The sequence below is a fragment of the Bolinopsis microptera genome, chromosome 10 (assembly GCF_026151205.1).
Source record: "Bolinopsis microptera isolate Bmic1 chromosome 10, MBARI_Bmic_1.0, whole genome shotgun sequence".
Lineage (NCBI taxonomy): Eukaryota > Metazoa > Ctenophora > Tentaculata > Lobata > Bolinopsidae > Bolinopsis > Bolinopsis microptera.
This window is the reverse complement of record NC_087081.1, coordinates 4,529,111-4,556,768: the sequence shown is the minus strand read 5'-3', so window position 1 is coordinate 4,556,768 and position 27,658 is coordinate 4,529,111. Positions and strand designations below refer to the sequence as shown.

The following is a 27,658-nucleotide window of genomic DNA, read 5'->3' as shown; positions in this document are numbered from 1 at the left end:
ACTAGAGAGTTTAATGGTAGAATATAATGATATTTAAGTTGACTTAATTTCAGGCAACGATGATGCGGAACTGTAATTCATTACATAAATCGAGCGAAGCAATCAGTAACGTCAACTTCTATAATTAAAGTCTACGCCTTTAAAAGGCTTAACTCATATATCTCACCTTTGCAAAAGTAGTGGCCGTCTACATTCTTTTCAGTCGGATTTAAAATAACTAAGCTGCCATCAACTATCACATAGTTCAAATTCTTTACCTCACTGATACGTTCTGAAAATGATTAGAGGATCTATTTAATGACTTGAAATTATTGAGCATGACCAACAAAAAGAGCCGCTTAGTTAAAAAATCACTATCTTACTATATATAAAGCGAGACGATATATATAGATGTGTTTATCCGGACCATTTTACTGACACCACGCAGGGACAAAAGGATTTCGCGATTATTTTGGCCAAATTTCGCGATACCGCGAAATTTAACAGGCTATACATTAAACTATACATAAAATTTGTCGCGGAGAATGGGAAATATCGCGATTTCGTACATGCCGCGAAATCATTTTGTCCCTGACACCACGGCATCAACTTTAACGCGACTTTCCGCAAAAACCGTAAAAGATATACAACTGATACTTTTTTGACTGGGTCAAATGCTTTAATGGCCTCCAAATCAGCATGAAAAAATAAAAAATTGGCCAAGGAATGGGAGTTTTAGAGCCCAAAATTTGAACCCCCAAGTGGTATCAAAAACGCGAATTAAATTGGTAATAATTATTCAGTCTCTTGAGTCTTGACACTATTTTAGGGTTATACGGGTTCCTGCTAGTATTGATAATAGTTATACTAAATTAATAATTATTTTTAATTCCACCAAATAAAATGTAATTACCGGGATTATCTTTATCTGTGTCTTCCTTAAAGTATAACCACTCCACTATAGCTGGTGGATTACTATCCGGAGGTTTGCAATTTAGAACCACATACTTGTCTCCTACGGAATATTCTGTATCCTTTGGTCCGTTTATAATGTCCGCCAAATCTGATGACAAGACTTTTAGCAGCTCTGGTTACGCAACAAACTTTGATGTTGAGTTGTGTTGTGTTGGCAATATATGTGATGGTGATGGATGATGATTGATGATATATACATGTTGGAAAGTTGCAGTATAGAAACAAAAGAAAATTTAAACGAATTTTAAGCGTTTCTAGGAAAATTTTACACTTACAAACTACAGAGAGATATCTTTCTGGACTTCTTATGGTGAAATTTGAAAATACAACAATTTCACAGCTATAGAATCCATCATCACTATGGTCTGAATTCAAACGTAATTTTTGGTCACTCGAAGTCACTTCAATCTTTGTTTCGTCAAGAAGTGTTCTTTTGTACCATCTGAGTATTGGATTAAGAATAACACTATTAATATCGTCATTGACAATACTAGTCCTTTGTGTAAATTAACTTGGGTTGAATAATCTGTTACAGTTTTGCTAATAGTATCCCGTTTAGAAATGGAATATGTTCATACCATATTGACGGGTTAGGTAATGGTTATTGGAGATATCTGCAGTATGAACTATGAATAGTTATCTTGATAAAACCGTCAGTGCTTATATTAATCACCCAGAAAACATTCTAAGAAACAAACCTGTAAGTTATATCCGTGTTGATAAACAGATCATTCAACCTCGGAATAGCGCAGTTCAAGATCACATCAGACTCCTTTTCCATTCCATATGATCCATCCACTGCAAGCTTGAGATTATCAGGTAACTTATCTGGGAACATTTCCCACTTATATAAATCACCTGGAGGAATTGTTTTTTAATATTGTGATAGTAAAATAGTATGATGAAATGTTAGAAGCGTTATAACAAGTTCATCTATTCCTAATTGATGACCATACATTATCTTTTCATCAAAAGAACATAACGAAAGTCGTCAAAACGTCAGAAGAACCGTTTTAAACCTGATTGTGAAGAATAGCATTTGTAGGAAGATTCCCATTTCGGTTGGTCCACCTCACAGGCAGTAATTTCAGAGAATAATATGCAGGATCCTCCTTCTTCACTCTTTAACAACGGGTATGGGGGATGATTATCGGGCTAATTTCAGGGAAACGATCCATTTCATGATAATAGTACTTTATTATTATTGAGGCAATGTGTCTGTTAAATTGCTCCAGTTTGGACTCTGACCCAATAAACAGCACCAGTTCACAAGTTTCATAGCATTTATTTAGTTTACTTTTGTCAGTTACATAATTTCAAATCAACATTTTACTTCACATGTTGTTTAGAAGCCTGAACTAAACAATTAATTAATTTGTAAATTTACCTCATAAGAAATACCATTACACTTATCTTCAGACCACATGCAATATATTGCACACGTGTTAAAGTCTCTAGCAGAAAGTTTAACTATCTGTGTTCCACTGAATTTTATCCCATCCAGTTGGCATGTTTTGTCTACTGGGAGCTTGCATATCGCTAAAGTCAATCCAAGCAATGCTGAAATAATTTAGTCAAGTAAAAGTAATAAAATTAATAATATGAAACGTTGAGATTGAGGATTTTCAGCAGCTGTTATTCAACATATTTTAAAACTTTATACCTGTATTGTAGAATAGCATCCGCCATAAAGCTTGTATCATCTCCCTTCACCATTCAATCACTGATTATTGTTAACATCATGATGACTAAAATCTCGTCTTTAAAGTTAAACAAATCATTGATTCAAAAAATTCCAAATTGTTTATAAACGGCCCTTATTTCAGCAACTTGCACTCAACTAGGTAAAGAGGGACGCTCACTATTTTGGCCGTACAATTTTGGTTGCTCATAATTGTGTTATTCGTTATTTCGGAATTTAGGACCAATACTATTTACAATAGTCTCACAGCCTTTATGCGTACAAGTGCTGTACAATTGTATTTGTCCTATGACTGACACAGAACGTTCTGTCTTACTGTGTAATGATTCGCCGACATTGTTACGATGGTTCCTTATCTGCACAGTAATTCGTGCTTCGTTTTATTGAGCTTAATGTACAAAGTGCGGTCCAAAATTTATATCAAAAAACCTCTTAAAACATTCATTTGAGCAATTTGCTCTACTATGCTCTTATTTAGGGCCGTCAATAACAGGTTGTTGCGTCCAAATTAGGCTGGTAAGGTAGTTACTCTGGACAAAAATTTAAAGGATGTTAATGCCAAGACAAACACTTAAATATGCCAAGAATTCGTATATAGTTCCACCGAAAAAGAACAAGGCTCTGAAACCTGGAGGGGGATATTTAAAACATATAAGTGATACGAAAGAACAAGGCTCTGAAACCTGGAGGGGGATATTTAAAACATATAAGTGATACGAAAGAACAAGGCTCTGAAACCTGGAGGGGGATATTTAAAACATATAAGTGATACGAAAGAACAAGGCTCTGAAACCTGGAGGGGGATATTTAAAACATATAAGTGATACGAAAGAACAAGGCTCTGAAACCTGGAGGGGGATATTTAAAACATATAAGTGATACGAAAGAACAAGGCTCTGAAACCTGGAGGGGGATATTTAAAACATATAAGTGATACGAAAGAACAAGGCTCTGAAACCTGGAGGGGGATATTTAAAACATATAAGTGATACGAAAGAACAAGGCTCTGAAACCTGGAGGGGGATATTTAAAACATATAAGTGATACGAAAGAACAAGGCTCTGAAACCTGGAGGGGGATATTTAAAACATATAAGTGATACGAAAGAACAAGGCTCTGAAACCTGGAGGGGGATATTTAAAACATATAAGTGATACGAAAGAACAAGGCTCTGAAACCTGGAGGGGGATATTTAAAACATATAAGTGATACGAAAGAACAAGGCTCTGAAACCTGGAGGGGGATATTTAAAACATATAAGTGATACGAAAGAACAAGGCTCTGAAACCTGGAGGGGGATATTTAAAACATATAAGTGATACGAAAGAACAAGGCTCTGAAACCTGGAGGGGGATATTTAAAACATATAAGTGATACGAAAGAACAAGGCTCTGAAACCTGGAGGGGGATATTTAAAACATATAAGTGATACGAAAGAACAAGGCTCTGAAACATGGAGGGGGATATTTAAAACATATAAGTGATACGAAAGAACAAGGCTCTGAAACCTGGACGGGGATATTTAAAACATATAATTAGTGATACGAAAGAACAAGGCTCTGAAACCTGGAGGGGGATATTTAAAACATATAAGTGATACGAAAGAACAAGGCTCTGAAACCTGGAGGGGGATATTTAAAACATATAAGTGATACGAAAGAACAAGGCTCTGAAACCTGGAGGGGGATATTTAAAACATATAAGTGATACGAAAGAACAAGGCTCTGAAACATGGAGGGGGATATTTAAAACATATAAGTGATACGAAAGAACAAGGCTCTGAAACCTGGAGGGGGATATTTAAAACATATAAGTGAAACGAAAGATTGTATTAGCAGTGTGCTCTGAAAGTAAAGGATTTCTGATAATTATGAACTAAGCGCGGATCAGAAGATTGTTATTTTAGGAGTAAAACAAATATTTTGAGATGATAATTTTCAGCATCTGGCCGGTGCCCCTTTCACTTAAAGTTAATCAGTGAGCAACTATAACTTCAGCCGCGGAGGAGAATCATACATGCAACTGATAGACGATACCACTTAAGGGACCGAAATAATTGGCCATTATAACGCTCATTATCTATTTTCAATTATAAGGGGCCTTAGTTATATGGATCTTTGTCTCGATTTAGAGGGTCGGATTTAAAAAAATTCAACGCAGGTTCTAATAATTCAAACTTTTGGTATGAATATGAATTATTTTATGTCGAAATTTTAGGATAACAGTTGATAATATCGCACATAATGAGAAGTTTTCACTCTTCGGCTGATGAAAGTTTACAACTCTCTAAATGTTATTGGACTTAAGTGCTACTACTACTACTACTACTACTACTACTACTACTACTACTACTACTACTACTACTACTACTACTACTACTACTACTACTACTACTACTACTACTACTACTACTACTACTACTACTACTACTACTACTACTACTACTACTACTACTACTACTACTACTACTACTACTACTACTACTACTACTACTACTACTACTACTACTACTACTACTACTACTACTACTACTACTACTACTACTACTACTACTACTACTACTACTACTACTACTACTACTACTACTACTACTACTACTACTACTACTACTACTACTACTACTACTACTACTACTACTACTACTACTACTACTACTACTACTACTACTACTACTAGTCGAAGGGGCCGGGGAAATCTCTGCAGATGACTGACTATTCATACAGAATCATTATAAAAGTAGCCTCAGCAACAGCTATATAACAACATACTATTAGTAAAGGATTCACTGCTGTAAAGTATTATTTAATTTTATACGGTCGCAATGATAAGTCTCAATAATTTAACAAGTTCGAATGGTGCATGCAATTGGCAAAAATCTCTTACACTTCATTGGCCAAACGAAAATTAAAACTCTTGAAAGCAGGAACGAGTGAAAGTTGAAAACATTTATGACTACATAAAAGATATAAGCATAATGAACAAAAATTTACGATCACAAGCACGATATTCGAATAAATATTATTAACGATAGTTTAAAATTCGAATAGCAGCAGGCATTACAGAATGTCTTGTCTTGTGGTGAAGGTAGTATTTAGGGAGGAAAAATTACTATTTCACAAAGCAGGAACTTGAGCGATTAAATCAACGTGAAAACTTGGAATACTTGCAATTGTTATTAGTATCTCAATTAAATCACCGTGCGATTATTTACTGAAACCTCCAAAAACTTCCGAATAGCATGTGGTCACGATGTTCATTCGAAGTAGTTAGTAGTAGTTAGTACTTATAGTAGATTAACTTTATATATTGATTCCATTCGAAATTAATAGTTACTACAATTTGAGAACGATGTTATTTTCGAAAATGTATGGCGTCATGCTGATGCTTATACGCTCGTTAAAATTACGTTATCTATATTTATTTGCGTTATCTAATTCTAAACACTAATATTGGTAGTCATCAAATATACCACTTGATCACGTCATCAACACGCCCAAATTGGCGAAAATTGCTATTTTCGCCATTTTCTGTCAACCTTGGAGTGCCGTCGTGATATAAGTTCTTCTTGAAATCTATCGAAACTTTGCATGCGTACTAACTTATATATGAACTACACACATTATAAAATTTATGGTGATTCAATATTGGATGCGCACGCAACGTCTGCTTATCGTTTGCACGTGCAAAAGGTGAGAATTCTGCTCATTCGTGATTTTGATTAGATTTTGCTTTCCCACGACAGTTAAATGACATATTACATGAATTTGATACCAACTTGAATGAGTATAAATTGGCATATTCAGTCAATGATCGACAGATATGCTGACTCAAAAAGGTAAAATTTCGAAATTGTTGAAATTATCTCTTTATTGACGAAGTTATCAGTTTTATATTTCGACTTTGTCAAGGACCCTGAAATCAACCAAAAAGAGATGATACCAAAACTCATAATCATTGGTAGAGTGGACCACTGCCAGTGTTCCCCTTTCCAAAACAAAAGGAATTGATATTAATTTGAATTCATTCACGGCTTACGAATAGTAATCAGTTTTGGTTTATTACATCAATTACACTCTGTAAAAATCCATTTGGGTCGCTTTCGGGCCCATGGTACTTCGGGATAAGGGCGGTAATTAGTGTCCAATTAGCTGAGTTTTATCGAATCGTTATTGCTGAGTACAGCTGCAGCTCCAGTGTAGTGCTCCACTTTACCCATGATTATTGGTTTTGGTAAAATAGTTTCATAAATAAATCATAAATCTTCATTACGAAAAGTGGTCAAAATATTAAGATATCCTAAGCAAGTTCTATCACGATATCAACAAAAGAACAAAGATAAATAGGATTTTGATACGCAGCTATACCAGATATATTCAAAAACTATTTATAGGTAATAGAAATGAATCATATGAAATGATAAATAAGGTGTCATTCTGTCCCGGATCTTATAAGTGCTCTCAAAGAATCCATTCTTCTAACTGAGAAAGTTTTGTGGTAATCGGAGTTTGGGGCTTTATTTCCAGTGAAGTTTTAGGAGTCAACCTTGCCTTGAACTTAGCACCATTTTTTAGTGTTGACAATTGATCAATTTCCGCTTTGGGAGTTTGTTTTAGAGTTTGTTTTCTCTTGAATTTTACAACTTCACTCTGTGGTGGGGGCGTGGGTGTTATTTTTCCTCGGCCTCTGATCAGATCTAGAGGAGAAGCGGACCTTTTTCCGGAGGCATACGAACTTGAATCAGGACTGCTGCTGTTTAATACGAATAGTCGTTGCTCCAAGTTAAGCTCAATCTCAGCTAATTGCTGACTTTGCTCCTCTACTCGCATATGCTGGCTTCTTATTATCTTCTTTCCTGCAATGATTACTTTATCTTTATTCGCGGTCGCGACCGTGGAAACTTCTTTTCTTTTAGGTCTGTCATGGCGTTCAGGACTTATGGCTGCCACTGCATCCTTTATCTTTGTCTGAGCAATAGCAAAACTTCTCGGTAAAGTTGATCTCTTGGGATTGTTAGTGTTAGTTTCTTGAGCTTCCAGGAACTCGAAATAGCTGGGAACAGGGTCACCCGGAGGAGTTAAATTGTGCCCTGACTGGTCTCCAAGTGAGGATCGGGAGCTGAAATGATGAACTGATCAATAAAATAGTTTTACAATTAAAATACGTACGCCGGGCCGAATATTTTAAAAATCACCAAGCCTTAATTTGGAATCCAAATGAAAATTCTTTAATTGAATTTGTAGTATGAAAATCGGCCCATGATGTTTTTTCGTTTACAAATAATTCTTTAGCAACTAGTCCACAATATTTTAATATGGCCAGTTGGTAGATCACCGACCGGCTATAAGCCGGTTATAAGCCGGCTATAAACCGGCTTATAGCCGGTTAGTAGCCGCTTACATTTGTTGTTGAGCGACGGCTATTAGCCGGTTATAAGCCTGCTATTAGCCGTTTTGGTATTAAAAGTGGTTATAAGCCGGCTATAAGCCGGCAATAAGCCGGTTATAAGATATTAACTCAACTACATCGTACTGAACGATAGTCAGGAGCCGGCTATAAGAAATTCAGTGAAAACGGCTATTAGCCGGTTATAAGCCGGCTATTAGCCGTTTAGGTATCGAAAGTGGTTATAAGCCGGCTATAAGCCGGCTATAAGCCGGTTATAAGATATTAACTCAGTTCAGTACGATGAAGTTAAGTTAATATCTTATAGCCGGCTTATAACCACTTTTGATACCTAAACGGCTAAAAGCCGGCTTATAACCGGCTAATAGCCGTTTTCGCTGAATTTCTTATAGCCGGCTCCTGACTATCGTTCAGTACGATGAAGTTGAGTTAATATCTTATAACCGGCTTATAACCACTTTCGATACCTAAACGGCTAATAGCCGGCTTATAACCGGCTAATAGCCGTTTTCACTGAATTTCTTATAGCCGATACCTAAACGGCTAATAGCCGGCTTATAACCGGCTAATAGCCGTCGCTCAACAACAAATGTAAGCGGCTACTAACCGGCTATAAGCCGGCTTATAGCCGGCTATAAAAATTGTAGCCGGCTATAAGCCGGTTTATAGCCGGCTTATAACCGGCTTATAGCCGGTCGGTGATCTACCAATTTCCCTTTAATATATACATGTAGTATCATAAACGTAGGAAAATAGTAAGTTGTAAAATTAAATGACGTGATCTTATAAATTTTCATCTGAATCATAAAATGTACTACTTACCAACGGAAACATACCTTAACATCTTTTTCCGTACTATTTTAACAGGCTCCAGTGAAGGACTAGCAACGGAGCTTTCCTTTTCTTCAAGTGGCTCCAGCGATGCTTTCTTCATTAGAGCCACCGCTGTTTGCATACCTACGTTGTAAGAGATCATGGGTCAGTAAAAACATTGAAGGCTTCCAAATAAATAAATTCGTATGAGAGAGTCCTGCTAAGTCCTTTATACTACACGATTAATTGGTTATCGTGATAAGTTTATTAAAAAGTTAAAACAAACCGGCAGTTAGGGAATCTTTGCTGTCAGTCCTTTGGCGAGTCAGCTGCTTTGTTAGACTCAACTTGGTGACGGTGGTGGAGAGGGTTACTATGGAGCTTCGTTTTTGGAACATCCCGGTAAATAAATCCAGTCTGCTTTTTGTTGGAGTATTTGATCTGGAATCATTTCTGATGTGAATAGGTGTTGATATATTCTTGTACCTGCGAAAGCCTCCTAGATATGACTGCAGCTTCAAAAGACCGCAAATAAGCTGTGACGGAATTTTGTTAAAAAGACAAAAGTCTATGCGTAAATTTACCATGATATTAGAATTTTATGTATAAATTTATATCCGGCTATTTGTTTTAACAGTTGGAGATGCATGTTGTTATTTAGCGGACGCCTTCGAGACTTACTTAAGAGTAAAAGTCACATGGAGATTAGGATGTTTCGAATTAGGAAAGTTGTAAATTAAGTTGTTGTGCTCTTGCAGGGAATAGAAGTAAAAGATAACAGCCTGTCAAAGATACTCTTTATCTGATATTTTGTAGTTTGTAGGTTGTAATATTTGAAATATTTGGATCTGATAGTTTGTAGTTTGCAGGTTGTAATATTTGAAATATTTGGATCTGATAGTTTGTAGTTTGCAGGTTGTAATATTTGAAATATTTGGATCTGATAGTTTGTAGTTTGTAGGTTGTAATATTTGAAATATTTGGATCTGATAGTTTGTAGTTTGTAGGTTGTAATATTTGAAATATTTGGAATATTTGGAATATTTAAAATATTTGTAATATTTGAAAAATTGTCCCCGCAGGTGATACCAGTGAAAAAGTAACGGTGAAACGACAAGCTCAAATTTATTTTTTCGACTTACAGTTTAAGTTTTGGAGTAACAGTTTTTACTTGTTAGTATCGGTTTTATTAAACTTAAAGCCGCAAAGTGTGAATATTTCCATGCACAGTTTAAATACATACATGGAAGTTCATGGTACATAGATATTAGACAAGCACTGCCGTTTAAAGACACTTTAATGGCGCACACTTCATCAATAATTACTTATTTTCAGTATTGGAGCAGTTATAAGACTATATTCAACTGCATTCATTATGTTGATCTTTTGAAGCTGACTTTAAAAACCGCTAATCATAATAGTAATATATGTGTATGATACAGTAAAACCCCGATTTACTGCTGAGTTTGGGGTAAGCTGAAACAGCCGCGGTAAATCGGGGAACGCGGTTAATCGGGGTTTTGATTGTTCACGTCATATTGATGTTATATATTAAACTCTTTTTTGGGGTAAGAAAATGGCCGGAGATTTACTGTATGCTTTAAAGAATGCTGCTTATGATTGCGGTTTGTCCCAATTGCTTAAAGATATTAAAAAAAAAGAAAATAGCTTTTAACTGCATGCATGGAGTAAATGTAACTGAGAAGATATTGTGACCAAACATTTTAACACAATTTGGTAAATTAGTAAATAATAAATACACTATAGAGTAAGGCTACAAATTAGGAATTGAACACGGATTTAAGATAAATACGTTAAGAAGATAAAATCAATAGATTGATTAGTTTAAAACCTGCTACTGGGTGTACTTTTAGATTCCTTCCCAATGTTGCAGAAGAAATACAACCACTTCTGGTAAATGTCCGGTTTGATTGCACAGTGAAAGATGAAAATCAGGACTCCTACAGAATAAAATTTTCAAAATAAATCTAGAAATGACATTATGGCATCATTAACAGACAATGGAGATTTTTCATTTTGCTAGTTGTGGCAATGTAAATTTTGTTAGATAATGATGACATGATAAAGTATTTTGAAATCATAGATTTTGAAGGTTTATATGACCTACCTTGCAGAGTATTGCAGACAGTAAACAGATAGTGAAATGCAATATTAGCGGGATGGTCGAACACCAGAAACCCCAGCACCCAGGCGAGACCCAAAACACACGACAAAGTACAAACAGCCTTCAACTGTGAGATTATTTTCTGTACTTTACTCTCGAAATGCTGGTATCTTCCTTTCTTGAAGATTTTGGCGACAACAGCGATGAAGATACCCCCGTTTACTATAATCGATACACCTGTGGAATGATTAGCCAGTAATTAGCGCAATGTTTAGCAAGTAATTTATTAAAGAGATTGTAACAATTATTTAATTAGGTTTGTTAAACTGTTTATAGTGTTGCTATTAACCAATAAAATATTCCTCATAACCAATAAAATAGTGGCCATCAGTTCCCGTGACATCTCTACAAACCTACCAATTGGAATATAGAAAGCGAAGTATAGCATTGGTATGTTGTTCTCGTTGGAATTCCGAAGCAGACAAACCGTGTCGTCAGTATAACTGTCATAAGATATTCCGGCAGTTAAACCAACAATCAGTCCCGGTATCACAAATACCATTATCGCTGAAAGATTTGAAACATTCATGAAACTAACAATAACATCTTTTTAAAACTATTCTAGTGTGAATATCATTTCATTTAAAGTGACAATATTCTGAATTTCTGAGGCAAGATACAGAAAAAAAGAAACCTAATTTCATTATAAATCTGGAGCTTCTAGCTTGAAGGATCCTGATGAAGAGCAACCAGAGATTGTAAGATTCCACCACAGTCCACATAAACATAGTTAACCACAAGTAATGTAGAGCTATAGCTATAGCTTTACAGAGGTGCTCGTTCATGCCATCATAATGTTTTGCTCCTGCGGTGAGTTACAAGTTGAGAACAATTTTCATAACAACCATATTTCCTGGTACTCCGCCTAACGACAGCTAATTCACATCGTTATTTTTCTAAGTTATCATTGTTTAAAACTCGAAACGATAATTTCCACACCCCTCCCCAGTCCCCAACACTTAATAATAATTTCCACACACTTACCTCCCAGGAAGAGGAGCATGGCAAGTAACATGGTTGTAGCCAGGTAGATGTGAATCTTGTTAGAAGGAGACCGTCTGATGTCCTTGAACCAAGTGAGGGCTATGAGAGTGAGCACTAGAGCAAGACACGACATTCCCCCGCACACGTAGGTTAGGTAGGATAGTATACTGTCGTGCGGAGGAGGTAGTTTCGTGCTCTGGAGAGGAGGGGTCGTTATTTAGTGATGATTTAGTTTGTTACTTTGAAACGTAGGCATAGTCTATGTAATAAGCGCCATGATCGAGTTGGCACAGAATTTTTAGTCTCTGATTTTGATAAATTGGGTACCAAAAGTTGCTTCTAAATTGCCGTAACTGTGATTAATAAAAATCCACTGTGTAGCAAGATAACGTCGAGCTGTTTACTGGGCCGCGCTCAGCCTGTCATTCCGCCTAATCTCTATTCTATTGTTTATGAACATGATAGCCTGAAGTCCCCAGGTAACGAGCTGTATGTGGGCCTCCTGTGTACAAAGGACGAAAAATGGGTAATTTATTGCTTGAAATACCTAATCCTATAACTCCTAAAATGTTGAATATTTTGAAACAATTCTTTCGAAATTTCACACCCTTGTGTTCAGATTAAAACAGTTTGAAAATAATTTCCCTTTAAATCTTAAAATGTTAGTACTAAAAGTTAAAGTTTCGTTTCGATGAGCTGATTACGATGCCATAATCATTATGCAATAATAACTGAGAATGTGAAAGTTATAGGCCAAAAACTAAAAATTTGCGCAAAAAAAGCACGCGCGGCAAACAAGCGCAGTGTAGCATTTTTAGCGAAAATTGCTACACGGTGAATTTATTTTATTTACATTTTTAGACAACTTTTGGTACCAAATTTATTGAAATCGGAGAAAAAAGTTTTGCGCTCGCGCTTGGCGCTTATTACACTAACTAGCAGCTCAACATGCAACAGTAAATCAGTAAAAAAAAATTATTTTTTATGTATTAAGCAGTATAGGTTTCTCAATATGTATAAAGTATGTATTATGGGTCACAAATTGTGATTTGTGACACTTCAAGTTGGGAAACAACCGCTAGCTTCACTTTTTAACGCGTTTGAGTTAATTGTTAGTGAGAACTAGTGTATACTGTTACTGTTAGTGTCAATTACTAATTACTTAATTACTAATTACAAATCATTAATTAATAATTTGTGTGCTACTGTATACAAATTGTCACACCATTAGTATAGAGAAAGCAGTCAGATGAGTCGTGTTACATTCCAAAGTATAACCGTCTTCTGTAAATGTTGTCGTAACATTATCAGTCTTCCAAGAGAGCGCTGCAAAGTTCGATTTATTTTAGGTTAATCGGTTTTTATGAAGCCTAAAGATAAGGTGTGAGAAGGGATTTTAGAAAGACTTATATAGCCTTCTATTATACATAAAATATATAATTGTAATAGTGAACAAAAATAAGTAAATTGTTTCATATAATAGGTTTCTATTTCTAAATTTCAGTCATTGTAAGTAACCTTACACCGAAGCAGCTCACTTACCTGTTTCATTATAGTAATAGCACAAAGGGTTGTAATACAAACTAAACTTTTTCTTTTCAGTTAGCCTAATTCCGATTGAGATCTCTTGATTCTTGACCTTCTTTAGCCCAGATAACTCGGTTGGCGGCTCAACATCTACCAATTTCGAGACGTAACGTGTATCTGCTAAATAAATACATTATCTTATTGAGAAATCCATCAGGAAAATTCAGATTAAACTGCAAATATCATCAAATACAATCTGCCATGTCCACGAATCCTTCATCAAACAAATTGATTTAGGAAAGTATATTTAAAAAGTAAAAGAGGAAATCGTGAACATTGAACCTTCTAGATTGCTATCGAAATCAGTTTCAGGATCATGGTATAGGGAGACTATAAAGTATTCAGAACCATCGAGAGCAGTTTTGTTATACTTATACTCATTAAGGCCCCTTGGCAGTGTGAGTGTTATTTCAGTATCTTTTACCCCTGAAAGTTATAAAGTGATGAGGAATTTCCCTTATATTATAAGATTACATCAGAGTTGAATGATCCAATTGTGAACTTAAACGTTTGTCGTTTGTTGAAATAGAATTAGATATATCAGCGCTATCCTTCGGCTTAAGGCCAGGTAGCGCAGTTGGTTAGAACGCCAGCTTTGCAATCGTGAGGTTGCGGGTTCAAATCCCACTGTCTGCCTGGTCGTGGGGTGAGCGTCGTTGACGTTCAGCTAAGGATCCTGAGTGGTCTATGCAGCCCCCGGTCTACTCAGCCGAATACTCGATAAATCGGGTGTGAGGGTTAAATGAGGAGCTGCACATTGCAGCAAAGTCTCGGGCGAAGAAAGTATGGTACACACTACCTTAACCGTCACTGGCTAAAAAAATCCTCCGGCTTCCTGTAATTGGCTGGTTGCACTTGTGTAACAATGTAGCTGTTGGAATACTCCGAAGTAAAATAAGTGTCTTGATAAAAAAGAGGGAAAGAATAAACATCTAAATACATTACCCTCTGCCATAGGAAAATCAAGTGTTTCTTCCTTTGCTAGAGGAAACTTAACTTCCCATAAGACCACAGTAACTTTTTTTCCATGGGTGGTTCTGAAGCCATTCTCTGATTGAACATTTTTCATGAAGGCTAGTCTTAGGTCTTTCGCTCTGAGGACAATTTAGATTTGAACTGTTATGAAATGAGATTTTTAATAGAAAATCGTAAAAAATTGACCATTCAAAATGATTTTAAATAACTTGTTATAATTTCGAGATATATTTCACGAGATATTTGATACCAACTGAAAGATTCAGAAAGTTATAACAAACATGCTCCCACATTTTCCGCAACTCAATAGAAACATTCATTGAGGAGCTCATCTGAGTCAATATGATCATAACACCGTTCAGTCTATCGCCACGTTTAAAATCAGATTGGTTATCCTTAAATTCTTGTTGCAGTAACTGTAGCAGTAACTGTGAGTACACTAGACAACGTGTATGTTGCTTCAATGTCAAAGTTACTAGTTGTCCTTGTAACACGTTGATGGAAGTCAGGGTACGGTTGCTTATCTTATTTAGCTTGCAGTCCGACCTTGTGTCGTTTATCCAGTATGTAGTCTAGGAATGGTTTAAAATTAAAACAATGGCGAAACAGCTGGGATATATCACGTTAATTAAAAGACGTTTATTACATTAATTTAGCCATGTTAATTACTGAAAATGTGCAATATCAATCCACAAAAAAATGTCTGATGATAGATACCTTGGAAAGAGATTTAAGCTTGCAATGAGCTGTAATCCCGTCACACGTATCCTTTTCACCAAGAGCAACATTTTCGAAGGTGCAGTTCAGTAACTTGTACTCGCTACAATTTCTCCCTGATAAAAATAGATGTGAAATAACTTGGTTTTAAAGAATTATGGTATGGGTCGAGAATTGGTTGAGATATCTGTGTCAACATGCTACTTTTGCTCCTTTAAAAATGTGTTTTGGGCCAGTCATCTGAAAACCAAGTTTCACAAAACTCCTCAATGCAACAAAACATTTATAAAAAAGTTCTAACCTTTGACGGCGAGGAAATCTAAGTGAGTGTCTCCAATACGAGCATTGGAGGGTACATTATAATCGCTTATAAATGCTTATAAATGGTTATAAATATATATGATACGGCCACGGCCAGGGGTGATTCGGAAGCGTCCTTGTAGGTTTATAACCTACCAGGACCAAGGTTGTTAAATACGTATTAGGAGGGAATACGTATTGGAATACGAATACGTATTAATCCTCAAAAATTGACGTATTACGAAAAGGTGTGATGAGGGTGGTGCGCAGCTGTAATGTTTAATTTTGACAAATCAGCGTATTACGCGTATTATGGCGTATTCGTGGAAATATTTAACAGTCCATAAAAATTACCGTATTACGGCGTATTACGACGTATTCTTTATTAGAACCGAATACGTCGTATTATTTCACGAAAATTTGACGTATTTAACAACCTTGACCAGGACTGATCGCGCCGAGTTGGAGTTGGACTCGTCGACGGTCCTAATATTTGAAACAAATATTTTACGAGTATCACCTGTTAGCTTATAAGCGCTTTCTAATTCCGGGCACTCTCCCGTTCCAAGGTTAATTGAGGGGCATTGAGAAAGCGCTTATAAGCGATTTTCAATTCCGGGCACTCCCCCGTTCCGACCATGCAGGTTAGGGGCAGCATCGAAAAAGCGCTTATAAGCGCTTTGCTAACAGCTAAATTGCAACCCACTTTTAAGCGTTTATAAGCGCTTTGCTAACAGCTAAATTGCAACCCACTTGTAAGCGTTTATAAGCGCTTTGCTAACAGCTAAATTGCAACCCACTTTTAAGCGTTTATAAGCGCTTTGCTAACAGCTAAATTGCAACCCACTTTTAAGCGTTTATAAGCGCTTTGCTAACAGCTAAATTGCAACCCACTTTTAAGCGTTTATAAGCGCTTTGCTAACAGCTAAATTGCAACCCACTTGTAAGCGTTTATAAGCGCTTTGCTAACAGCTAAATTGCAACCCACTTTTAAGCGTTTATAAGCGCTTTGCTAACAGCTAAATTGCAACCCACTTTTAAGCGTTTATAAGCGCTTTGCTAACAGCTAAATTGCAACCCACTTTTAAGCGTTTATAAGCGCTTTGCTAACAGCTAAATTGCAACCCACTTTTAAGCGTTTATAAGCGCTTTGCTAACAGCTAAATTGCAACCCACTTGTAAGCGTTTATAAGCGCTTTGCTAACAGCTAAATTGCAACCCACTTGTAAGCGTTTATAAGCGCTTTGCTAACAGCTAAATTGCAACCCACTTTTAAGCGTTTATAAGCGCTTTGCTAACAGCTAAATTGCAACCCACTTTTAAGTGTTTATAAGCGCTTTGCTAACAGCTAAATTGCAACCCACTTGTAAGCGTTTATAAGCGCTTTGCTAACAGCTAAATTGCAACCCACTTTTAAGCGTTTATAAGCGCTTTGCTAACAGCTAAATTGCAACCCACTTGTAAGCGTTTATAAGCGCTTTGCTAACAGCTAAATTGCAACCCACTTGTAAGCGTTTATAAGCGCTTTGCTAACAGCTAAATTGCAACCCACTTTTAAGCGCTTATAAGCGCTTTGCTAACAGCTAAATTGCAACCCACTTATAAGCGTTTATAAGCGCTTTGCTAACAGCTAAATTGCAACCCACTTGTAAGCGTTTATAAGCGCTTTGCTAACAGCTAAATTGCAACCCACTTGTAAGCGTTTATAAGCGCTTTGCTAACAGCTAAATTGCAACCCACTTATAAGCGTTTATAAGCGCTTTGCTAACAGCTTAATTGCAACCCACTTGTAAGCGTTTATAAGCGCTTTGCTAACAGCTAAATTGCAACCCACTTGTAAGCGTTTATAAGCGCTTTGCTAACAGCTAAATTGCAACCCACTTGTAAGCGTTTATAATCGCTTTGCTAACAGCTAAATTGCAACCCACTTGTAAGCGTTTATAATCGCTTTGCTAACAGCTAAATTGCAACCCACTTTTAAGCGTTTATAAGCGCTTTGCTAACAGCTAAATTGCAACCCACTTGTAAGCGTTTATAATCGCTTTGCTAACAGCTAAATTGCAACCCACTTGTAAGCGTTTATAAGCGCTTTGCTAACAGCTAAATTGCAACCCACTTGTAAGCGTTTATAAGCGCTTTGCTAACAGCTAAATTGCAACCCACTTGTAAGCGTTTATAAGCGCTTTGCTAACAGCTAAATTGCAACCCACTTGTAAGCGTTTATAAGCGCTTTGCTAACAGCTAAATTGCAACCCACTTGTAAGCGCTTATAAGCGCTTTGCTAACAGCTAAATTGCAACCCACTTGTAAGCGTTTATAAGCGCTTTGCTAACAGCTAAATTGCAACCCACTTGTAAGCGTTTATAAGCGCTTTGCTAACAGCTAAATTGCAACCCACTTGTAAGCGCTTATAAGCGCTTTGCTAACAGCTAAATTGCAACCCACTTGTAAGCGCTTATAAGCGCTTTGCTAACAGCTAAATTGCAACCCACTTGTAAGCGTTTATAAGCGCTTTGCTAACAGCTAAATTGCAACCCACTTGTAAGCGTTTATAATCGCTTTGCTAACAGCTAAATTGCAACCCACTTGTAAGCGTTTATAATCGCTTTGCTAACAGCTAAATTGCAACCCACTTGTAAGCGTTTATAATCGCTTTGCTAACAGCTAAATTGCAACCCACTTGTAAGCGTTTATAATCGCTTTGCTAACAGCTAAATTGCAACCCACTTGTAAGCGTTTATAAGCGCTTTGCTAACAGCTAAATTGCAACCCACTTGTAAGCGTTTATAAGCGCTTTGCTAACAGCTAAATTGCAACCCACTTGTAAGCGTTTATAAGCGCTTTGCTAACAGCTAAATTGCAACCCACTTTTAAGCGTTTATAAGCGCTTTGCTAACAGCTAAATTGCAACCCACTTTTAAGCGTTTATAAGCGCTTTGCTAACAGCTAAATTGCAACCCACTTGTAAGCGCTTATAAGCGCTTTGCTAACAGCTAAATTGCAACCCACTTGTAAGCGTTTATAAGCGCTTTGCTAACAGCTAAATTGCAACCCACTTTTAAGCGTTTATAAGCGCTTTGCTAACAGCTAAATTGCAACCCACTTGTAAGCGTTTATAATCGCTTTGCTAACAGCTAAATTGCAACCCACTTGTAAGCGTTTATAATCGCTTTGCTAACAGCTAAATTGCAACCCACTTGTAAGCGTTTATAATCGCTTTGCTAACAGCTAAATTGCAACCCACTTGTAAGCGTTTATAAGCGCTTTGCTAACAGCTAAATTGCAACCCACTTGTAAGCGTTTATAAGCGCTTTGCTAACAGCTAAATTGCAACCCACTTTTAAGCGTTTATAAGCGCTTTGCTAACAGCTAAATTGCAACCCACTTGTAAGCGCTTATAAGCGCTTTGCTAACAGCTAAATTGCAACCCACTTGTAAGCGTTTATAAGCGCTTTGCTAACAGCTAAATTGCAACCCACTTTTAAGCGTTTATAAGCGCTTTGCTAACAGCTAAATTGCAACCCACTTGTAAGCGTTTATAATCGCTTTGCTAACAGCTAAATTGCAACCCACTTGTAAGCGTTTATAATCGCTTTGCTAACAGCTAAATTGCAACCCACTTGTTTATAATCGTTTATAAGCGCTTTGCTAACAGCTAAATTGCAACCCACTTTTAAGCGTTTATAAGCGCTTTGCTAACAGCTAAATTGCAACCCACTTGTAAGCGTTTATAATCGCTTTGCTAACAGCTAAATTGCAACCCACTTGTAAGCGTTTATAATCGCTTTGCTAACAGCTAAATTGCAACCCACTTGTAAGCGTTTATAATCGCTTTGCTAACAGCTAAATTGCAACCCACTTGTAAGCGTTTATAAGCGCTTTGCTAACAGCTAAATTGCAACCCACTTGTAAGCGTTTATAATCGCTTTGCTAACAGCTAAATTGCAACCCACTTGTAAGCGTTTATAAGCGCTTTGCTAACAGCTAAATTGCAACCCACTTGTAAGCGCTTATAAGCGCTTTGCTAACAGCTAAATTGCAACCCACTTGTAAGCGCTTATAAGCGCTTTGCTAACAGCTTAATTGCAACCCACTTGTAAGCGTTTATAATCGCTTTGCTAACAGCTAAATTGCAACCCACTTGTTTATAATCGTTTATAAGCGCTTTGCTAACAGCTAAATTGCAACCCACTTTTAAGCGTTTATAAGCGCTTTGCTAACAGCTAAATTGCAACCCACTTGTAAGCGTTTATAATCGCTTTGCTAACAGCTAAATTGCAACCCACTTGTAAGCGTTTATAATCGCTTTGCTAACAGCTAAATTGCAACCCACTTGTAAGCGTTTATAAGCGCTTTGCTAACAGCTAAATTGCAACCCACTTGTAAGCGTTTATAATCGCTTTGCTAACAGCTAAATTGCAACCCACTTGTAAGCGTTTATAATCGCTTTGCTAACAGCTAAATTGCAACCCACTTGTAAGCGTTTATAAGCGCTTTGCTAACAGCTAAATTGCAACCCACTTGTAAGCGCTTATAAGCGCTTTGCTAACAGCTAAATTGCAACCCACTTGTAAGCGTTTATAAGCGCTTTGCTAACAGCTAAATTGCAACCCACTTGTAAGCGCTTATAAGCGCTTTGCTAACAGCTAAATTGCAACCCACTTGTAAGCGCTTATAATCGCTTTGCTAACAGCTAAATTGCAACCCACTTGTAAGCGCTTATAATCGCTTTGCTAACAGCTAAATTGCAACCCACTTGTAAGCGCTTATAAGCGCTTTGCTAACAGCTAAATTGCAACCCACTTGTAAGCGTTTATAAGCGCTTTGCTAACAGCTAAATTGCAACCCACTTGTAAGCGTTTATAAGCGCTTTGCTAACAGCTAAATTGCAACCCACTTGTAAGCGTTTATAAGCGCTTTGCTAACAGCTAAATTGCAACCCACTTGTAAGCGTTTATAAGCGCTTTGCTAACAGCTAAATTGCAACCCACTTGTAAGCGTTTATAAGCGCTTTGCTAACAGCTAAATTGCAACCCACTTGTAAGCGTTTATAAGCGCTTTGCTAACAGCTAAATTGCAACCCACTTGTAAGCGTTTATAAGCGCTTTGCTAACAGCTAAATTGCAACCCACTTGTAAGCGTTTATAAGCGCTTTGCTAACAGCTAAATTGCAACCCACTTGTAAGCGTTTATAAGCGCTTTGCTAACAGCTAAATTGCAACCCACTTGTAAGCGTTTATAAGCGCTTTGCTAACAGCTAAATTGCAACCCACTTGTAAGCGTTTATAAGCGCTTTGCTAACAGCTAAATTGCAACCCACTTGTAAGCGTTTATAAGCGCTTTGCTAACAGCTAAATTGCAACCCACTTGTAAGCGTTTATAAGCGCTTTGCTAACAGCTAAATTGCAACCCACTTGTAAGCGCCTCGACAGGCAAAGGTCGATAAAAAACCGGGTGCGAGATGCTGGCAACTTCTCCTTTCTAAAAGTTTGCTACTGAAACATTACACCCAAATCAAGGACGGTGTGCCTCTACCTCTGCGAGGTCGGGTGAGACCAAGATGACGGCAACTGGGCAAAGCCTCAGGGACCCCAGTGACCTGATGAGAAGAGTGGTTGCTCGTCATAACAACAGAGTAATTAGTCAACAGATCGCTCATGTTGACACTGATTTCAGCAAGTCCAATCCTATCAACTACAGTAAACACTCAATGTACTTTGGAACCTGGAATGTTTTATCTTTAATCAGCTCATCTTCACAGCTTTATCAATTCAGTCAGAACATTGATCACTACAGTCTTGATATTTTGGGTATTACTGAAACTCATATGCCAGGATCTGGAAGTAAACTTTTGGACAATGGTATTCTACTTATTCATTCTGGTAGGGGAGATGGTATCAAAAGGCAAGGGGTTGGCCTATATCTTTCCAAAAAGGTCAGGAACTCCCTGATCTCTTATGTACATACAACAGAGCGGGCCTTAACAGCTAGGTTACACGGCAAACACCTCAACATATCTGTTGTTGTAGCCTACGCTCCGACTGACGGTGCTGATGACGGAGAGAAAGATCGTTTTTACAACGTTTTATCAGACCCGTTTGGTGAACTGCCCCGACATGATCTGAAACTGCTACTGGGTGACTTCAATGGAAAGGTTACTTCAAACAGATATGGATTCGAGGGAGTTATTGGTGGAGAATCTCTCCATAGTTCATCAAGCGACAATGGGACCAGGCTCATGGATTTCTGTGTAGCTAATCAACTTGTTATTGGTGGAACTCTGTTCCAGCATAGAGACATCCACAAGGGTACATGGCGGTCTCCAAACGGGTTAAATATGAATCAAATAGATCATATTTGTATTAGTGGACGATTCCAACACTCGCTACTCGATGTTAAGGTATGTCGTGTGGCGGACATTGGTTCAGATCACTATCTTGTTCGTGGACGGCTGCAAATCAAACTGCAGTCGGTAGCTAAGATCACTGCTAAAAGGCACGATGTGCCTGCTATCGAACAACATCCGTATTCTGTTATATGGAACACAACAAAGAAGTAGATGAAACTATTTGAGGTCTTCCATCTGACCTCCCTGAGAAGAATCTTGAAGATAAAGTGGTTCTTCTATGTCTCCAACGAAGAAGTTCTCAGGCGTGCTGGAATTTAGTCTATCGAAACTTTCATCAGTGCGGCTAGACTAAGGTGGTACGGACATGTTGTCAGAATGCCAGAGACGCGGTTTCCCAATTTCTTACTGGATTGGAAACCAAACTATGGAAAGAGACTGAGAGGACGACCCCGCAAAGGCTGGATGGCCTGTGTACTCGAGGATGCGGCTGAATTTACAGGTGTCGATAGCATCAGCAGAGATGTAGTAAACAGTTGGCTCTAAAGCGAGTGGAATGGAGAAACATGTTACGCCGTAGAAGAGATGTGTGTGATGCAGGCCACTCCAACGACTAGGAGGAGACCTCTTCATGTAGCATGTATGTATGAGTCTTGACACCACTTTACTTTTAGGGTTAGATTAGACGGGTTCCTGCTAGTATATTAAAGTCACTATTGTGACGGTACATTAGAACTAGACAGAAAGGGCCTGTACGGAACCCCTCGGTTCAGTTCCTTGTTTAACACTGCCGTAGAGCAAGGACCTCTACCGGGTTCTCCAAGGATGGGCACATAGCTCACTCCACAATATGCTAAACACTACGCTCTCCATATATAACTTTGGGAAACCAAGCAACAACTATTTATCATCTATACATATATATATGTGTTGGAAAGTTGCAGTATAGAAACAAAAGAAAATTTAAACGAATTTTAAGCGTTTCTAAGAAAATTGTATACTTACAAACTGCATAGAGATATCTTTCTGGACTTCTTATGGTGATAATTGAAAATACAACAATTTCACAGCTATAGAATCCATCATCACTATGGTCAGAATTCAAAGGTAATGTTTGGTTACTCGAAGTCACCTTCTTTGTTTCGTTAAGAAGTGTTCTTTTGTACCATCTGAGTATTTATATTAAGAATAACACTATTAATATCGTCATGTTGACAATACTAGTCCTTTGTGTAATTTAACTTGTGTTGAATAATCTATTACATTATTGCTAATAGTATCCCGTTCAGAAATGGAATATGTTCATACCATATTGACGGGTTAGGTAATGGTTATCGGAAATATCTGCAGTATATTATATCTTGATAAAACTGTCTGTGCTTATAATAATCACCCAGAAAACACTCTAAGAAACAAACCTATAAGTTATATCCGTGTTGATAAACAGATCATTCAACCTCGGAATAGCGCAGTTCAAGCTCACATTAGACCCCTTTGTCATTCCATATGATCCATCCACTGCAAGCGTGAGGTTATCAGGTAACTTATCTGGGAACATTTCCCACTTATATAAATCACCTGGAGGAATTGTTTTTTAATATTGTGATAGTAAAATAGTATGATGAAATGTTAGAAGCGTTATAACCAGTTCATCTATTCCTAATTGATGACCATACATTATCTTTTCATCAAAAGAACATAACGAAAGTCGTAAAAACGTCAGTCGAACCGTTTTAAACCTGATTGTGAAGAATAGCATTTGTAGGAAGATGTCCAGTTCGGTTGGTCCTTCTCACAGGCAGTAACTTCAAAGAATAATATGCAGGATCCTCCTCCTTCTTCAAACGACTGGTAGGAGAGATGATTATCTGGCTAATTTCAGGGTCACGATCCATTTAATGATAATGGTACTTTATTATTATTGAGGTAATGTGTCTGTTTAAAGCTCCAGTTTGGACTCTGACCCAATAAACAGCACCAGTTCACAAGTTTCATAGCATATATTTAGTTTACTTTTGTCAGTTACATAATTTGAAAGCAAGATTTTACTTCGCATGTTGTTTAGAAGCCTGAACTAAACATATTGTTAATTTGTAAATTTACCTCAAAAGAAATACCATTACACTTATCTTCAGACCACATGCAATATATTGCACACGTGTTAAAGTCTCTAGCAGAAAGTTTAACTATCTGTTTTCCAGTGAATTGTATCTCGTCCAGTTCGCATTTTTTTGTCTACTGGGAGCTTGCATATCGCTAAAGTCAATCCAAGCAATGCTGAAATAATTTAGTCAAGTAAAAATAACAAAAATAATAATATGAAACGTTGAGATTGAGGATTTTCAGCAGCTGTTATTCAACATATTTTAAAACTTTATACCTGTATTGTAGAATAGCATCCGCCATAAAGCTTGTATCATCTCCCTTCACCATTCAATCGCTGATTATTGTTAACATCATGATGACTAAAACCTCGTCTTAAAACAAAACATCGATTCAAAAAATTCCAAATTGTTAATAAACGGCTCTTATTTCAGCAACTTGCACTCAACTGCTTAAAAAGAGGGAAGCTCACAATTTTGGCCGTTTAATTTTGGTTGCTCATAATTGTGTTATTCGTTATTTCGGAACTTAGGACCAATACTATTTACAATAGTCTCACAGCCTTTATGCGTACAATAATATCCTATGACTGACACAGAACGTACTGTCTTACTGTGTAATTATTTGCCGACATTGGTACGATGGTTCTTAATCTTCACAGTAATTCGTGCTTCGTTTTATTGAGCTTAATGTACAAAGTGCGGTCCAAAATTTATATCTAAAAACCTCTTAAAACATTCATTTGAGCAATTTGCTCTACTATGCTCTTAATTAGGGCCGTCAATAACAGGTTGTTGCGTTCAAATTAGGCTGGTAAGGTAGTTACTCTGGACAAAAATTTAAAGGATTTTAATGCCAAGACAAACACTTAAATATGCCAAGAATTCGTATATTGTTCCACGGAAAAAGAACAAGGCTCTAAAACCTGAAGGGGGATATTTAAAACATATAAGTGATAAGAAAGATTGTATTAGCAGTGGGCTCTGAAAGTAAAGGATTTCTGATAATTATGAACTAAGCGCAGATCAAACTATTTTTATTTTAGGAGTAAAACACATATTTTGAGATGATAATTTTCAGCATCTGGCCGGTGCCCCTTTCACACATCAGTGAGCAACTATAACTTAACAAAATGAAATGTTCGACTTCAGCCGCGGAGGAGAATCATACATGCAACTATTTAAAAAAATAGACAATACCACTTAAGGTACAGAAATAATCGGCCATTATAACGCTCATTATCTATTGTCAATTATACAATGGGTCTGAGATATATGGATCTTTGTCCCGATTTAGAGGGTCGGCTCTTTTTAAATTCAACGCAGGTTCTAATAATTCCAACTTTTGGTATGAATATGAATTATTTTATGTCGAAATTTGAAGACAATAGTTGATAATATCGCACATAATGAGAAGTTTCCACTCTTCGGCTGATGAAAGTTTACAACTCTCTCAATGTTATTGGACTTAAGTACTACTACTACTACTACTACTACTACTACTACTACTACTACTACTACTACTACTACTACTACTACTACTACTACTACTACTACTACTACTACTACTACTACTACTACTACTACTACTACTACTACTACTACTACTACTACTACTACTACTACTACTACTACTACTACTACTACTACTACTACTACTACTACTACTACTACTACTACTACTACTACTACTACTACTACTACTACTACTACTACTACTACTACTACTACTACTACTACTACTACTACTACTACTACTACTACTACTACTACTACTACTACTACTACTACTACTACTACTACTACTACTACTACTACTACTACTACTACTACTACTACTACTACTACTACTACTACTACTACTACTACTACTACTACTACTACTACTACTACTACTACTACTACTACTACTACTACTACTACTACTACTACTACTACTACTACTACTACTACTACTACTACTACTACTACTACTACTACTACTACTACTACTACTACTACTACTACTACTACTACTACTACTACTACTACTACTACTACTACTACTACTACTACTACTACTACTACTACTACTACTACTACTACTACTACTACTACTACTACTACTACTACTACTACTACTACTACTACTACTACTACTACTACTACTACTACTACTACTACTACTACTACTACTACTACTACTACTACTACTACTACTACTACTACTACTACTACTACTACTACTACTACTACTACTACTACTACTACTACTACTACTACTACTACTACTACTACTACTACTACTACTACTACTACTACTACTACTACTACTACTACTACTACTACTACTACTACTACTACTACTACTACTACTACTACTACTACTACTACTACTACTACTACTACTACTACTACTACTACTACTACTACTACTACTACTACTACTACTACTACTACTACTACTACTACTACTACTACTACTACTACTACTACTACTACTACTACTACTACTACTACTACTACTACTACTACTACTACTACTACTACTACTACTACTACTACTACTACTACTACTACTACTACTACTACTACTACTACTACTACTACTACTACTACTACTACTACTACTACTACTACTACTACTACTACTACTACTACTACTACTACTACTACTACTACTACTACTACTACTACTACTACTACTACTACTACTACTACTACTACTACTACTACTACTACTACTACTACTACTACTACTACTACTACTACTACTACTACTACAGAATCATTATAAAAGTAGCCTCAGCAACAGCTATATAAAAACATACTATTAGTAAAGGATTCACTGCTGTAAAGTATTATTTAATTTTATACGGTCAATGGTAAGTCTCAATAATTTAACAAGTTCGAATGGTGCATGCAATTGGCAAAATTCTCTTACACTTCATTGGCCAAACGAAAATTAAAACTCTTGAGATCAGGAACGAGTGAAAGTTGAAAACATTTATGACTACATAAAAGATATAAGGATAATGAACAAAAATGTACGATCACAAGCACGATATTCGAATAAATATTATTAACGATATTTAAAATTCGAATAGCAGCAGGCATTACAGAATGTTTTGTCTTGTGGTGAAGGTAGTATTTAGGGAGGAAAAATTGTTATTTCACAAAGCTGAAACGTGATCGATTTAATTAATGTAAAAGCTTGGTATACTCGCAATTGTAATATTAGTATTTCAATTAAATCACCGTGCGATTATTTACTGAAACCTCCAAAAACTTCCGAATAGCATGTGGTCACGATGTTCATTCGAAGTAGTTAGTAGTAGTTAGTAGATTAACTTTATATTATCTTGATTCCATTCGAAATTAATAGTTACTACAATTTTAGAACGATGTTATTTTCGAAAATGTATGGCCGATGGCGTCATGCTGAAGCTTATACGCTCGTTAAAATTACGTTATCTATATTTATTTCCATTATCTGAACACTAATATTGGTAGTCATCAAATATACCACTTGATGACGTCATCAATACGCCCAAATCGGCGAAACATTGCTATTTTCACCATTTTCTGTCAACCTTGGAGTGCCGTCGTGA

The 27,658-nt window shown here is 36.8% G+C and overlaps 2 protein-coding genes and 1 long non-coding RNA gene across 3 annotated transcripts; 1 reads left to right on the top strand and 2 right to left on the bottom strand.

Annotated features, from left to right (window-relative positions):
- Nucleotides 1–6,629: 6,629 nt before the first annotated feature.
- Nucleotides 6,630–13,363, bottom strand: LOC134822424 (adhesion G-protein coupled receptor G6-like). The gene is made up of 9 exons (XM_063833485.1): nucleotides 13,267–13,363; nucleotides 12,042–12,237; nucleotides 11,692–11,862; nucleotides 11,415–11,564; nucleotides 11,001–11,234; nucleotides 10,725–10,833; nucleotides 9,159–9,313; nucleotides 8,896–9,016; nucleotides 6,630–7,771 (listed from the first exon to the last, which is right to left on the bottom strand). The coding sequence occupies exons 1-9, from the start codon at nucleotides 13,267–13,269 to the stop codon at nucleotides 7,114–7,116; spliced, it is 1,797 nt and encodes a 598-aa protein (XP_063689555.1). The 5' UTR covers nucleotides 13,270–13,363; the 3' UTR covers nucleotides 6,630–7,113.
- Nucleotides 13,364–15,111: 1,748 nt separating this feature from the next.
- Nucleotides 15,112–15,677, bottom strand: LOC134821924 (uncharacterized). The gene is made up of 3 exons (XR_010161086.1): nucleotides 15,622–15,677; nucleotides 15,321–15,436; nucleotides 15,112–15,175 (listed from the first exon to the last, which is right to left on the bottom strand). It is a non-coding gene; the product is annotated as an uncharacterized LOC134821924 (long non-coding RNA).
- A 5,503-nt stretch (nucleotides 15,678–21,180) lies between these two features.
- Nucleotides 21,181–22,179, top strand: LOC134822251 (craniofacial development protein 2-like). Its single transcript, XM_063833158.1, has one exon. It carries the CDS (start codon nucleotides 21,181–21,183, stop codon nucleotides 22,177–22,179), a length of 999 nt encoding a protein of 332 aa, XP_063689228.1.
- The last annotated feature ends 5,479 nt before the right edge of the window (nucleotides 22,180–27,658 follow it).

Excerpts from the sequence above, each read along its gene's own strand:
- LOC134822424 (XM_063833485.1), bottom strand. Across the intron at positions 11,565-11,691 it reads CAGATTTATAATGAAATTAG|CGATAATGGTATTTGTGATA; the intron begins GTTTCTTTTTTT and ends CAAATCTTTCAG. Across the intron at positions 10,834-11,000 it reads TGTCTGCAATACTCTGCAAG|GAGTCCTGATTTTCATCTTT; the intron begins GTAGGTCATATA and ends TTTATTCTGTAG.
- LOC134822251 (XM_063833158.1), top strand. The coding sequence starts at position 21,181 with ATGACGGCAACTGGGCAAAGCCTCAGGGACCCCAGTGACCTGATGAGA.